Source organism: Manis pentadactyla, chromosome 3 (genome assembly GCF_030020395.1).
Source record: "Manis pentadactyla isolate mManPen7 chromosome 3, mManPen7.hap1, whole genome shotgun sequence".
In the NCBI taxonomy this organism is placed as follows: Eukaryota; Metazoa; Chordata; class Mammalia; order Pholidota; family Manidae; genus Manis; species Manis pentadactyla.
Genome location: NC_080021.1, coordinates 143,083,038 through 143,098,183, shown reverse-complemented (window position 1 = coordinate 143,098,183; position 15,146 = coordinate 143,083,038). Strand labels below are relative to the sequence as shown.

General features: G+C 43.4%; 1 protein-coding gene across 9 annotated transcripts in view; it reads right to left on the bottom strand.

The window, feature by feature from the left end:
* TLE1 (TLE family member 1, transcriptional corepressor) overlaps window positions 1–15,146 on the bottom strand; it is an 80,517-nt gene that overhangs the window by 18,750 nt on the left and 46,621 nt on the right. For 6 of the 9 annotated variants that reach the window (XM_036893486.2, XM_036893482.2, XM_036893481.2 and 3 more), the window contains 5 exons: window positions 8,118–8,234; window positions 4,742–4,795; window positions 4,126–4,278; window positions 2,586–2,730; window positions 1,374–1,561 (listed from right to left, as the gene is read on the bottom strand). In XM_036893486.2, the coding sequence (XP_036749381.1) occupies window positions 1,374–1,561; window positions 2,586–2,730; window positions 4,126–4,278; window positions 4,742–4,795; window positions 8,118–8,234 (657 nt within the window). The remainder of the gene's footprint in view (window positions 1–1,373; window positions 1,562–2,585; window positions 2,731–4,125; window positions 4,279–4,741; window positions 4,796–8,117; window positions 8,235–15,146) is intronic. The other 3 variants (XM_036893483.2, XM_036893491.2, XM_036893489.2) reach the window with 1 other exon arrangement.

Sequence of the window (15,146 nt, the reverse complement as noted above, 5' to 3'; positions counted from 1 at the left end):
CATCAAAGACTCAGTTGAAGGGGGGCAGGTACTTTGTGCACATCTATAGCCTCCTCGTGAGAAACTTAAAGATCCCCAAAGCAACATAAACAAGACAGAAGCATGTGCTAGCATTTTTAAAAAATGTAAGAAGTAATATAAGCACCTCTAAATAGAAGACACAGTTCTCTTTTTGGGAGGTGGGATAGAGTGTGATCTATTCATGCACTGACAACCAGCTTCCCATGGTAAATACTTTCCATGGCCTTCAGATGTTCTGCCTTGGCCAAAGAAGCACAGAGAGCAATATGTTGTCTGAGTTAGGATTTCTCAACTTCTGCACTATCAACGTTTTGGCCAGTTTTTTTGCTGGGGGCTGTCCTGGGCATGCTAGGATGTTCAGCAGCATCCCTGGCCTCTATCATCTAAATGCCAGTAGCACCCTCAGTTCTGATCATCAGAAGTGCCATCAAATGCTACCACTGTCCCACAGGGGAAAAATCACCCCCCGTTTCATATCATGGATCTTAAGTTAAGGCTTAAAGATTCATACGATTCTCTACTTTGTGCACCTTAATGAAGGTATGTAGTCCTCAGCTGCCCACTTTGCTTTAAACAATCTTGCCCTCTGCTGCTGAGCCTTTCCTACTAATGCAACACAAGGGGAGAGTGAACTTTGCTGCCACCTCACACTGGAGGTGATGCTATGTGGAGAGCAGAGGACAGAAATGCACAGGACACACTTCAAACAGCCAAAAGGAATGATTTAGGGACTTTTATTCACTATGAATTCTAATCTATTCCCTTTTCCTTGAGCAGTCACAGACTGCACAGCCAATTTTACCCTTCTCATGCAGTTTTCTATCTTCCCAGTCAAAAATGAGGCCATTTCCCACAGTGGCAGAAGTCCAGCAACCTGTCCCACAGTCGCAGTTCCTTGTGTTTCTCCCTGTTGTGCTGAGATCACTTCTGGCACCTACACCATGTTATTGCATTTAAAGAATAATATGGGCCTGGAAAAAGAAAGTTACTGCTTCTCAAATATTTTTTCCTAAAAATTAAAGCAGGGTGGGGTGAGGGGAAAGGGCTCCAGAAAATGAATAAAAAGGCTTCTTTGAGCTACTTGAGTCATTTCATAGCCTTCCAAAAAAAAATCAACTTTGGTGGGAGAAAACCAGATGTCCCCTAACCACTGAAGTAGCTCCTAAACACTGCCTTTTTTCATTCACAAGAACAGTAAAACAAAGAGCATTTGGCCTTGACTCAATAAAGCAGCCTGTGGATGAAGGTGGCACGTGGCTGGGGACCCTGGGTCTTTGTTTCCGAGGGGCCCGTCCGCCCAGCCCACCCCAGCGCCTGCCGTGGCGGAGCACCTGCCGCTGGGGAGCACCTACCATTGGGGAGCGCCCGTAGGCCACCACGGCGGCAGCGGCAGCTGCACTCATCTGCGGGGACATGTTGTGCAGGCCGGCATAGGCGGCGCCGGGGCTGGTCAGCTCGCCATTCATGCCCGCGTGGGGCACCATCCCAAACGGGGTGGGGTACGGGCCAGGCACCGCCAGGGGAGTCCTCAGACCCGCTGCTGCAAGGAAGCACAAGCCACGCATGACTGACCCCACCAGGCGCTGGGGTCCTGCCTGACCATCAATTCCTCTGTCATTGTTAGTGCTGTTCATTAGGGAAGGAGGAGGAAAGGCGTGCAGAACGTGGGGTGCATGGGTGGAGGGGCTGACTTCCAGTTCACATGCAGGACCCCTCCCTCACTGGGGCTGAATTCCTCTCCAAGAAAACACTGCCCACTCTTCCTCCTTGGTGCACTTAGAGCACTGGCAGACCAGGGCAATTAAGCTGCATCACTGTACCCAATTCACAGAAGGCAAACCAAGGCACAGACACGACCTGTACAACCTGACTTAACCTCAGAAGAAAGTTTTCTTGGTAAAATCCCAGATTTCTCCTTCAGTCCAAACTTTCCATTCCCTGGTACTAATTCCCCATGAAACCCGAACCTGAACTTATGTATGCTAAAGCACAGATTCAGGAAGAAGATTCTAGGGCCTAGTTTGCTCTGGGCCCAAGGTGTTAATGTTTTTTCTTTCCCAGGGAGGAAAATAAAGTTAAGAGTTTATTTCAGGGCTGCAGTTTCAGTGAAACCCTCCCAATTTCTACTGACAGAGATACCCGATTCCTGAGGGATGAACCATCAGAAAACCAGCCAACTAAAGTAAGCAGGAAGCATACTTGGGCCAGCCAGACCGGCCGTTTCAGTCAATATTAGCAAACTCAGACACACAAAGATAGTTTGGTAAGGAGCTTACATGCGGAATGATTATCAGAAACTTTATTGAAGTCTCTAGGATTTGGATTATTTGGAAATAAAAGAAAAGCCAAATGTAAACAGTTGGAGACCGAATGGGGTGCAGCTGCTGAAACCCAAGGACAAACATGTTTCTTATCATGGCTTTTCAGAGATAGGAGGGTGGGAGGCAGCAGGCAGTGAGTGCATTTCATATTCCCAGGGAAACTGTGTCATAAGATGAAGAGATGTTGAATCAAGCTGGGAAAGGGAGAGAGAAAACAAGGCACAAGAAAATGCGATGCTCCACCTGCTTGGTTAACAAGGGGGTCCATGGCTGGAGGCTTGCCGAGGCCTGGACGGAGCCCTGGAGTGGCGCTGGTGCCCGGCGTCGGCATGTCGCTCCTCGGCGTCGGTGTGCTGGATTTCAGAACAGGCGTGCTGGCTTTCTCATGCTGGTATCATTAAACAAATTAAATGAGTATTATTTTTAATCCAAGCCATATTACACAATTTATCACAACAGCAGCTGGGACACTGGGCACCTTCTAGCTACTCCCTCAGCCAATTTTCATAAATCCACACGATGTTGACAGCATTAACTTATGAGTGAGAAATGTTGACCTTTCCTTCTCCTGCCAGAATTAGAACTCCAGCTACAGGCACACAGAACATGACCACACTTCTTCCTCCACAGATGTTATTTTAAAAAGCACTTTTCCATCAGGCTTGTGGACTTTGGATCTAAGCCAAGTTAAAGAGTGACGGCCACCCGGGGGAAAGTTCCCAGTCACGAATGCCCTGGTTACCAAGCATGTCAGAAGGAAGACCCCTAATCTTGCCTTTTAGTGGCAGTGGGACTGAGACTAATGGTAAGCCGAGCAGGACCTTTGATTAGATCAGAAGCAAACCAGCATCTCAAAGGCAAAGCTCTAGAACTAGTCCTATTATTTTGAGAGATGTGCCATCAAAGACAACTGTTTGGAGCTAAGCATCACCACCCACTTGCCTACAAAACCAGTGTAGACCCTCCAGTGTGGGGGCCTTCAGAAGCAGAGATAGTAACGGGGTTATAAGGGGCATCTTTTCTGCATCTCAACTTTTCACATCCTTTAAATCATAGTCTGAGAAGTGTTACAGGGTAACAGAGAGAACGGGTGAGACAGATCCCCAGCTCCCTCTGGCCTTGGATCTGACAGGCTGTATAAACTTGGCCAGTTCCTTGGGCTCTCCTCCCCTTCAAGGAAATGAGGTAAGGCCTGGGGGGACTCTGTAAGCGTTAACTGCAGGTTGTTATAGCTCAGTTACTATGAATTAAGAAAGGACACAGTCCAGTGTTTGCTGAATGACTGAAAGCATGAATGGGCTCTGATGCACCGCCCCTGCCCAACCAGTTCCAGCCACCCCCTCCCCGCTGTGCCACCGTTAATACATCACCATTCTAACCAGCAACCCAGTCTCAACATGACCCCGCAGGCTGAGTCAGCCTAAAACCAGGTAAAATGGACAGCTTAAGAAAATGAGTACTTCTCGGGACCTAAGAGGTTTGAACTATCTGCCAAACTGGGAAGTTTTGGGGAGCCTGTGCCAGGAACGGGAATGTATAGCCCAAGTGAGAAGGCAGTGGACATGTGGATGCCTGCTCTCTCTAATCGTGGCCCAAAACAGACACCCTGGGGGAGAAAAGGTAAACACTGTGTGGAGACCAAGAGAAGGATGAGTTTCACTTTAAAATATTTAAAGATATAACTCTCAATCAGAAAATCCCACTTTTCAAGTACTTTAGAGTCCTCTGGACCACAGAGAAAAACAGAGTGCTAAGTAGACGAGTGACAGCTCTCAGTACCTACCAAGCTCATCTCTTTGGATTTCAGAGAAGTGGAGCTTCCAGAGGAGGCCGTGGACGCTGGGCTGCTGGAAGCATCTTTCTTTAGCAGGCGGATTTTGTCGACCCCATTTTCCCTGGGTGACTGGGTGGGGCTTGCTCTCGGAGAAGAAGGGTCCTCAACAAGCATATGCAAAGTTTTCATGATTTTGCTTATAATGGACAGCCCTTTCCCTGCACATGCTCTGTTCTCTAAGGGAGAACACTGAAAGTCCTTAGATTGGGGTCTGGGGAGAGGCAGCGTGATCTGATATAGTTAGGAGGGTCGTGTTTGCCAAGGCACCCAGGAAGACACCATAAAGAAAAGAACATTTAGGAACAATCCTTTCCCTCCTCCTGCTCAACTACTTTACCCAGAGGGCACGGGAAGGAAAAAAAACACAGGACACTCAACTTGGGAATCTGAAGTTACTTGGGTAACCCTTTTCTTTAAAAGAAACAGAAGTTTGTGTTGGACCATTATTGTTCCATCTATGGACAACTGTTAAGTTCTTAATGTAAACCAAATCACCGTGGTTCTTTCTACTTCCTGTTACTCATAAGTCACTCTGAAAATAAAGTTTGATAAAGACAACGGTTACCTCATTAGACACATCCACAACTAAGTTGTCGTCACTTTTGTCACCATCACTGTCCTGGAAAGAGAAAATTTTAATGGCATTTATTAAAGGGTTTGAGGCCCACTTAAATTTCTATAGTTCCTGGTAGCAGACAGACTAAAAACTGATCTGGAACATCCTACAGGCACTCTTCCCAGGTTTGCCATTCCTGGTAACTAAAACCACCTTCTCCCCTTCTCATCTGACCTGGGGTACAGTACCCAGGACCCAGACAGGAATTCTGTAGTACTGGCGTACAGCTATACAATCACAACTGCAATCACAGGTGATGGCAAGTTGCAAACACTTAATGCATAGCAAGGGCTCAATGTGTGTTTGCCATAGCTGAATTTCTCATATAATTTGAAATCTGCATGTGCTTATAGCACAGCTCTTTCCCATGGGATTTCAAATTAAGAACACTCCACATTATTACTTTTATGTTTATCACCTTGAAGACAGCCAACAGTGCATAGTGTTCATAGACAATTCATAATTACAAAGACAAGCTTAAACCATGTTCCCATGGGGTTACCAGTTACTGCAAAAAATAAAATAGAGCAAATAAAAATTTGAAAAACAACAAAGCTGGCTACTGGCTAGAGTAACGCATCAAGGTCTAATCTCATGCTAAGCATAAACCTGTACAGCACTCATTTAGTGTACTTTTGGAGAGAAGATGACAGTATGGGGAGCACCCCAGCACCCTGCTATAGGGCTTTTACTGTCCCTTCTTTCATAAAGCCAAAAAGTGAACTAATCAGAGGGACACTCCAAAGTTGCACCAAGTTTGAAAAAGCTTCAGAAAAGCTGGTCAATTTAATTATGTGATCACTTTTATGTCAAGTTAGGGAGGACTGAAAAAGTCTACTTTCTTTGCCAAAAGGCCTATGTCCCTTAGCACAGAGTAACAGTACCATGGGCAGGCATGTGGAAGAAGCAGGGTATCAGAAAGGGTCTTAACTCTCAAGAAGGTGTAAGGCCACTAAATTGTCATTGAAACAATCTTTTTACCAATGTTACAGCCAATTAAGAATACACAAATAATGTTTGCAAATATTAGCATAAATGCAAATATTACCCACGTGCACCTTCCATAAGGCTCCCAGTCCAGCTAGAAAGTTACTCTCAGCTTTAAATTTATGTCTTAAATGTTTTAACTGAACCTAGAGCATTATGTGGCAAGGACCCAATCTGCTCTGTTCAACAGCATGCTGTTAGTTACACATCAGCCACTTCTGTAAAGTCATGGTGCGGTTCACTAGCAGCAACACAAAATTACAAGCAAGAGGAAGCCTGGGTAATTCAAACAATGGTCTACTGAAAGAATTACTTTCATGTAATATAGAGAAAAAATTAATACTAAAGAAAATTTGCTTTCTCTTAGTAAAGCACACAGAAAAGGACAAATACTTCAGGTGGTAACCTGAGGGTGGTGGTAGTGGTGAAAACACATAAGCCAAGGAGACTTCGCTATTAGAAAAAAAATTTACAAAAACTGCTAATGTAGTATATAAACCAAACTGGCAAAAAGCAGCAACAATTCGTTTATTACAGTGAAACTCATATATGAATCTTTAAGTAGTCTGCAATTTCAATCTTAGCTTTCTATGGGACTTTGCGTATTCTGTAAATATAAACCTTATGGTACAGCATACACCTGTCATCAAACATCTAAGGTCTGAAGCCGTTGTCCCAAATTCTCCATATGGTTTCAATACACTGCCCTCAATTACCTATATGACTAGACATAGCTAGTACAAGCAAGTTACAAAACAGGTTACAAAACATTTTACCAATGTTACTGCCAATTAAGAACAAACAAATAATGTGTGCAAACTATTAGCATAAATGCAAACATTACCCACTATGGATTCTAGATCACTCAATACTAAACAACTTACCTACATGAGCCTAATGCAGAACGAGGAATTATGTCACTGGCAAATTTCCAAGTTTCTGCATGTCATGTCATGAACCTTCTGACTAGCTCATTAACAGTTGATACCATATATAAAAGTAGCTGTATTGGGCACTGGTTCTGGGCAAAAGATAAGCAGGGGCCAACTTTATATGCTAAGAAAAGCCTGGGCTCGGGTGTGGGGAACTAACAACTTGAGTTCTTACAATGTTATCATAGTGCAAAGTGTGGGCCACTTCAAGGACTTCTGGCAAAATATCTGACTCTGCTCTCAGTTCAGGAATCCTAGCACAGTGATAAAGAGCATTGACTCTGGAGATAGATTGCCTCCAGGCTCAGCCATTAATTCTGACCTTGGGCAAGAATCCACTCCAGTTTCTTTTTCTATAAAATGTAGGCAATGGTACCAAACTCACAGTTGTTTTAAGAGTTAAATGAAACAATCCCTCTAAAAGCACACAGTAGCTGGTACTAACTCGGTTTGTTGTTCAGAAATGTAACCCGTTGTTAGCTATAGGCTTGAGCCAGCCAGCAGGAGGCAGACAGGCCCAGGATGGAAACCTCCACAGCCTGCATACCAATACCAGCCAGCCAGCCGGGGGAAGACAGCAACAGGAAGTGGCCAAATTCAGCTTCTGCTCTCGTACTGTTCCTGCAGATCTGTCCATTCTGAAATGGACACTCGGGGACATACAAGGAAACTCCAAGTCATCTGTCAGCTGCTTTATGAACCTGTGACCAGAGCCAGTGGCCATGTGGCTTGGTTTGCTCTCCTCGTGAATGTGGTTTTAGCCAGATCTGAGTCCAGAGCTTTTCACTCATCAAGTGGTCATGGGAGCACATCTGCCAGCTTTGAACTAGATGCCTCCAAAGTTTCTTCCATTTTCTTTTCTTGACCATGGACTTGTACCACTAAATTGCTTGCTGAGGAAGAGGAAGAACTCAGCCTTAAGACCTAATATGGGCCTGAATACTTATCAGAGTAGCATCCAAAAAGGTATTTTCGTGGCATCAAAAATCACCCTGATTACATTAGCGGGCCAACCTACCAAATTTGCAGGGACTGGGACAATATAAAAATGCAGGCCCTTGTTCAGAAATTGAGATGGTGAGAAGAGTTCGAGCATGAAACCAAGGGTAAGGCAGGTTGCTTTTGAGAGCACAGGCTGCCTGCCCACGAAGCCAGGCCTGCATTCTTGTATCCCCTCTTAGGAAGAACTAAACCAGAAAACCCAAAATGTAATAGTCAGCTTAGGAGCCTGGCAGGAGCATAACTTATAGCTCTAGAGAGAAATAATACCCTGTAAGGACCTATCCTCTTCAGAGTATTATTTTAAAGGATGTGGAATTATCACTAAGCTCTTAGAGTTCACCTGTATGTTCACTTAGAAGGTGAGCAAGAAAACAAATGTTATTTCAAGTCCTTTGTTTACTTACATAGTGGCTGGAGTCCTTATCGTCCACCTTTCGTTTTTTTATGTCATTGGAAAATTCAGGCCCATTTCTGCGTTTATCTGTGCCCCTTAGACTGTCTGGGACCAAGAGGGAATTACTCTATAAGACAAAAAAAAAAAAAAAAAAAAATCAAAGACTTCATCCCAGGTCTCTCTGGACATGAAAACCCAAACTGGATGTGATAGCTCTTTTAGAAAAAGTGATACCTACACAACTTTTCATTCCATTTAATTTGTCTTGTCTGAAGACCTTGAGGGCAGAGATTTAAGCACTTAAAAGGGAGACACTGACCATGCAATCAAACTGTGCAAAGCCTGGCAGGTCCTTCAGGCCCTATTCACTCAACATGTTCTTCTGCCCTGTTTAGCATTAGAGAAACAGAAGCTTGCTGTTTACATGGGGGTGCATTTTCGGTCCTTCCCCCACTACTTCCTGGTCAGGAATATGAATGGTTTATGAGCAAAACCTGAGATTACTGTATTAGACATAGTCTCTGACTTGTAAGAGTCCATGTGTACCACTCTAAAAAGACACAAAGAGAGCAGGTGGGATTAAAAGCATGGTTTCCTAAAAGGCAAATCACATTTTCCGCAGCAACAACAAAGAGCTCTTCAATTCTTTTAATTTATTGTTGAAACTAAGATTTGGTGTTCCTCGCCAAGAGCACTGAAATTCAAGACCCGAAGTGGGAATCTCAGCCAGTGAATCTTCAATAGCGAGGCCAGCTCCCACACACAAAAGCAGGAACAAGGACTAATCTTTTCTGCAAACCACACAGAATACTTCATTCCATGTGCTGAGTACAAACTGCTGACCCGAAGAAAACAGGCATTCTAGATATCTGGGGGAAGGGGGGTCATATGACAAGATGACATCCCTTCAATTCCCATCTCCCCTTGGGCTAAAGCAACAGAACACGTTACAATGAGGCCTTTTAAGTGCATGATTAGCATATGCAAGGGGGTGATTTGTTCAGTGATGTGTTACTGCAGTGAACAATGCTGAATGAGCTGGCATACCTCCTTTCAGCAAAGCCCAGATAACCCCCCATTTCTGAAAGATGTTGGAGAACTAGGAAGGGGGATGTCTAGGGCCCACAGACAATACTACCTTTCTCTGCCACAATTTAAAATAGTAGGGAAAAGAGAAACCTTTAAGTTAGACCACTTCGACTGCAATGGTACACACCAGAAGTGTATCTTTTAAGGCATGTTTTTTAAAAGCCACGGGTTTTTGTTTCTAACAAGTCAGAGGTAATCAGCCAGTTGGCCAGCCCTCAAAGCTCCCCCAGGGAAGTCTGTGGACCCCACCATGGGAGCGTTCCCAGCTCAACTACACACAGGCGGAAATCACAACTGGGGCCCAGAAGGCAATCTGACGCCTCTTTGCCCACTTCAGGGGCCCAGTCGGATGCAAGCAGAGCTTTCATTTCTGACCATTCAAGCTACACAGATGCCAGCTTACAAAAAAGTAGGTAGGAGGGGCTGGTACAATTCAACATAGAGAAGCTCTGAGTAAGGTCTTTCAGCACAGTGTGTGGGGCTGAAAGGTGAGCTGGCTGGATCCCTGAACTAATTACTTTGGTTAAATGTCTGCTAAAAACCAACCCCTCTGACCCTGGCCCACTGCCTGACAGGACACAGGAGACTTCACAAACTCCTGCAAAGTGCTAACAGGCACTCGGGAAAGCTGAGCCAGGGGCTGGCGGGGAGCAGCTCACACTCATGTGTACAAAGTGCCCCAACACATCTGTGTTCTAGGTGATATCAGCCCTGAAGTCTCCTCCAAGGTGCCCAGATGCACTAAGGGCTGTAAGGTATTCAACTCTACAGCCACCCACGTGGCAGAACGTGACACAGAATCAGAGTCCACTGGCAATTTTAAAGTTCAAGTCTCTCTCCAGTGTCACTTCCTACACTCCTGCTGGAACTAGGGCTGGGCACCCAAACCACTCAGCCTTTCAAAGACAGCTTTTTAACTGTCATATTTTTAATGATGTCAAGTGGCACTATGAACATAAAACAAACTCCACTTCTGTTAGGAACGATGAGATTTGTTAGAGACAATAGTCTTTCTAGGGCTGGACCTGTGAGCCCATCAAGCTTTGAGACCCCCGCTTCTGTGTGTTAGAAGCTCCTACTGTAATTCCTGCTTCAACAGCTTCAATGAGGCCTCTAATCTGAATGGTTTTGAAAAGCTCTGAAAGTTCCTCTAAATTTGGACAGGGCTAGTAATTAGCACCCCCGCTTACTTATCTGAAAATTGGCCCCATTCAAATGGCAGACTTTGACAAGTTATGAAACAAAATGTCTCATCACACCTCTAATGCTGTAAAACGCTTTCAAAACAAGGCAGCACAGGCAGCACAGTGTGGGCCGGAAGGGCTTGGGAGAGCCACAGTCAGGGGGTGTGGGCTGCCATAGCAGCCCCACTGAGCACAAACACCTCCTTTCACCTTCGTTCTATGAACCCAGTTTCCGTGTATAACTGCCCCCGACGCTGTCCAGCCCCGGCACTGCTCTCACTGTTGCTCCTGATTTAAGCAAACAGTTCAGCCTAATGAACTCCACTCAACCACCGCCTTTCGGCTAACTACTGCCTAGGTAACCCTGATCTTTGAGGTTCCTTCAGGGGCCCCACAGAAACCCAAATGTGACTTCACAGGCATTCCTTGATGTGTCTCCCAAGTCTTCCTTCCTCAAGCTGTGTTCTCCTCAAGGACCATCTTCCGTTCCTCTTGGCTCAGGGGTGGAATACAGTCAATCTGACGGTCATCATGAGCCATTTTATACATATTTTAAGAATAAAGATAATGATTATACCTGGGTACTGACTGAATATGGTTGGATCCTTCAAAACTCAGGGTTCTGTTTCGATTTGTTAGATCTGGACTAGGATAAGACAGACCCACATTTAACATTAACATTTAATCAACACTTAAGCAGCTATTTGCAACAGATGAAACTGAAGTTGCTTCATAGACTGTGTTTTTGAATGAGTAACCGCTTTTTTTCTTTTTAGCAAGTTGTACATTTGAAACACAGATAAGTATTAGCATTAAACCTCTGAAGAGGCCAAAGCAACCTTAAAAGACATACTGACCCTACTTTCCCACCTCCTTATATCTGGAGAATGCGCAGAGACTGGGGGCGACTTAGTCAAGTCAAAAAGCTCTTCCTATTAAGTCACTGTCGCCATGCCCAGAAGAGTGATTCTTAGACTCAATTTATGTACTTGAATCCAAACACTTATCACTTAAAAGTCACTGGCTCTTAAACCACAAACACTCAACCATGTGATATTCTAATGTGACATAATAATGCTGAATGCATGCTGCCCTGCTGACTCCCCCTCCTAACCAGTCACACGTGCACACACACACACATAAACTTTAATTTACTTGGTTTTACGACTACCATACCAAAATTGTGCACATACATTTTAAAATTAAAGGAACATTTTACAGCCTACTTTAAAGTGACCTGAAATCAATACCAAATTCCTGCCTTTCCACTCATGAATCCTGATATTTATGTAACCCAAGATTCACACTAAAAAATACCTCAGCAGAGAGCACAAAAGTAGCCCAGATATCCACAGCATTTTGTACCTTGTTAATTACTGCCAACCTATTTGCCACTAGACTTCTCTTCCCAGAATCCATATTTTGCAAGATTTGAATCTACAAACCAGCATTCATGAAGTAAAATTCGCTTTCAAGTATTTAATCTGACAAATATTTAACCATGAATTAAAGAGTTTTTTCGATTAACATGAGAACCAGAATGATCACACTAATGGATAGATTCTAATTCTAGCCAAGAAACTTGATGTTTTATTTCACTTTGCAGCTGGCATGATTTAAGTATCTGCCAGAAGTTTTCAAACACTGTAATTATTGGGCAGACTTCTATTACAAACGTCCCAAGAATTGGGATTTCCAGACTATATTAAAGATTTTGTTTTAAAATTCTGTTACGATCTAAACAAAATAATCTTATTTGCATTACGTCTTCTCTAAGAACTCAAATTTATACAGCCCATTGGGAAGATTACAAATCTGAGGAAGTCATGATCTGAAAACACGGTATTTCAAAACAAATTAAAATTCTAAAATAATGATGGTTTTCTGCACCTTTCACGCTTGCATATACACAGGTCCAAAGCCCAGTAAACTGGTAAAGGGAGAGGCAAGTCTCTAGAGAAAAACAGGTCCCCCTGGAATGTTCCATACCAGAGACCAGAAGAGGGTTCACAAGCCCCATGAGCCTTCTCTCTCCATTTATATATAGAAACCACACATGAAATGACTAGGTGAGGCACAAGAACAGAGAAAACATGCCTCCCAAGAAGAGACCGTTCCCTCACAAAAATTCTGTAATTCTAGAACAAACTCTCGGTGGGCATCTGCACTGACAGTGGCAAATTGTTCGCTATGATTAACATATGTTTCCTGTGGGTCACTTTTTGCACTAACAGTAATGTGATAGTGAAGAACAGTTATAAGTGAGCAAAGGAGCTACTGAGAAGGAGATGAAACAGTAGCAGATCTCCCAATATTACAGTTGGTGCACACTACCTTGAGTGGGCAAATCCAGACCAAAGTTTCCTAACTGGGTGAACCATATTTTACAAAAATACGTACCAGGACCATTCCTTGATGTAGTTCAAGGGAACAAGCTAACTAGAGAGTTGGCAAAGTGTTTGAACCTAATGGGTAAAAGTGGACAGTATAATCTCTTAAAACAAAAATAAAGATCCAACTATAATTATTAAGCCATACTTCCTAAAAGAAGTTAATAGTATAAGCAGGAATCTGTTGACCTTGAGCCAAGGAAAAGAAAACATCAAGATGGGAATTTGTATTCCCTTTATTCTGACAACTCTGGACAATGATGTTTCTACCTGAACAACCATTCGAGAGGTAGAGCAACCCAGCTACGTTAATATGGATAAATACCAGTCTGTATAGTCTTGTTCCAAGATTTTTATTTTTCTTCAGCAAATTAACAGTAACAGCTATTCATGTATGCTGAGCTATCTTGGAAGGCAAGCTCCAGGAAATACGGAAAAAATGCCAATTTAATGAAACATCACGTTAGTGATACCAGAATGCTTGTTATGGAGCCTTCATGTATCCTTCATCTATGCTGAGACCCCAAAGCAACTCTTCTGCCAACCACATCTAACCCTGGGAGACACCCGCAGCAAATCTGAAAGGAAAACCCGCTCCTGGAGATAGCAAAAGCTAGACAGGCTCCCTTAATGTGCAAATAATGCACATTATTCGAATGGATTTCTTAGCTGCCATGCTGATGCCCCTTGGGAACTTTCTCCTCCCTGCAGGAAAAGTGTTTGTGTCAGAGGTACAGATTGGAAACTCATGACACCTCATTTATCCTCGGTTACACTAAGGCAGTGGGAACCTAATTTGCTAGCAGGCCCTACACTGACAATTAACTTCCCGGTGAACATTAAAACAATTAGGTAACGACGCACCCCATCACATCTGTGTGCCTGCTCCATCTACACCTGGTACCAATTAAGCCATCACCCTGCCCTGTACTTTTTGCTTCAGTCCAATGGGTCATTCATGGACTCTGTCTGACATTTCAACATATGCATTTTTAACACACAAAACTAACAAAGAGGTCCCCACCTGTCAACAGCAAAAAGTGTAAGAAAGCACAGGTGTATAGAAAGGTGTCCACTTTGCAACCACATCACATCTCAGAAGGCCTGCCTATGAAGTGGATCTGAAGGGTACACCTCTATTTTTTGTATAGTTTAAATGCAAAATATGGAAAGAACCAGTGTATTTTTGCCCCTCCATCTAGGAACTCAGTTGATGCATGATGCAGTCAGAACTCTCAGGGAAGAATGTAGCCATGTAGATAGATACACAGACCCAGTGAGTATTTGTACTGGAAGGGGTATTACACCATAAGATACCTTCAGCCTCACTAGCTAAGTCGTCCTCAGCTTATCTTTCCACCCACCTTTTCCACATAAAACAAACAAAAAAAACACTTTGGAGCTGAATATGTAAAACAATATAATTCATAATTTATAAGTGTCATATATTTACATATAACAGTAATTGTTTTTAAGTAAACTTTAAATTACCTCAAGACACCTTTATTCTCACCAGGATCTTGATGACAGCGAAAATCGAATCTGTAGTTCAAACCTTTTTTAAAAGTGTGTTTTCATAGAGTTCCTTAGCTGTTACTGCCTCTCTCCATTCTCCAGACCAGATGGGATTCTTTCTAATACAAGAAAAAGCCCTACAACTTTTTCAAAAGCACATGGTCAGAACTTGACCCTTGAGTGACAGAGGTACCTAATGGCACTTTCCTCCGTGTCCTCATCCAAAAGACGGAGACACAGTTCGTTGCTTACTACACTTCAGGGGAAATGATAAAAATTATTACGGAGCCAAAAGGAAAATACAAATGTTTAAAACCTGTTGTACATGGTGGGCATTAAGTTTTTTAATTGAGCACAAACTGATATCTGAAAAATGTTTTGGGGGAGAAAATATTCTCTACCTGCTTCTGGTTTTTCAAAGAAAAGATGCCCTATTTTCACAGTAATCACAGACAAGAAAACCAGAACATTTCTCTAGTTACACACAGGCCCACTAACTACCCGAAGAGTTACAACACCCACAGTGGTGCACACCACTCCTGATGATCTAGAAACCTCTGGGGCTTTCCTTCCTTCCAGGGTTCAACCTTCTACAGCTGAAATGCTGGTTTTCTCAGAGGACCTGTTTTTTTAAACGCACAGTTTTAAATTCTGCCAGAAGGGGAATCTGCTGAGGCAACTTAAGAAGGCTGAGTGTTTTCCACTGTGCCTAAATAAAATCTCAGGCGACTCATGTCAGTTTTTTCATTCCCAGGTAGTTCCTTGACATAAGTCAGGTCAAAGCACATTCAGCAACATTAAGGTAAAAACACCTCCTCCTAGTTTCTGTTCACCTCAACAATTTTGCATAGCATCAGACTA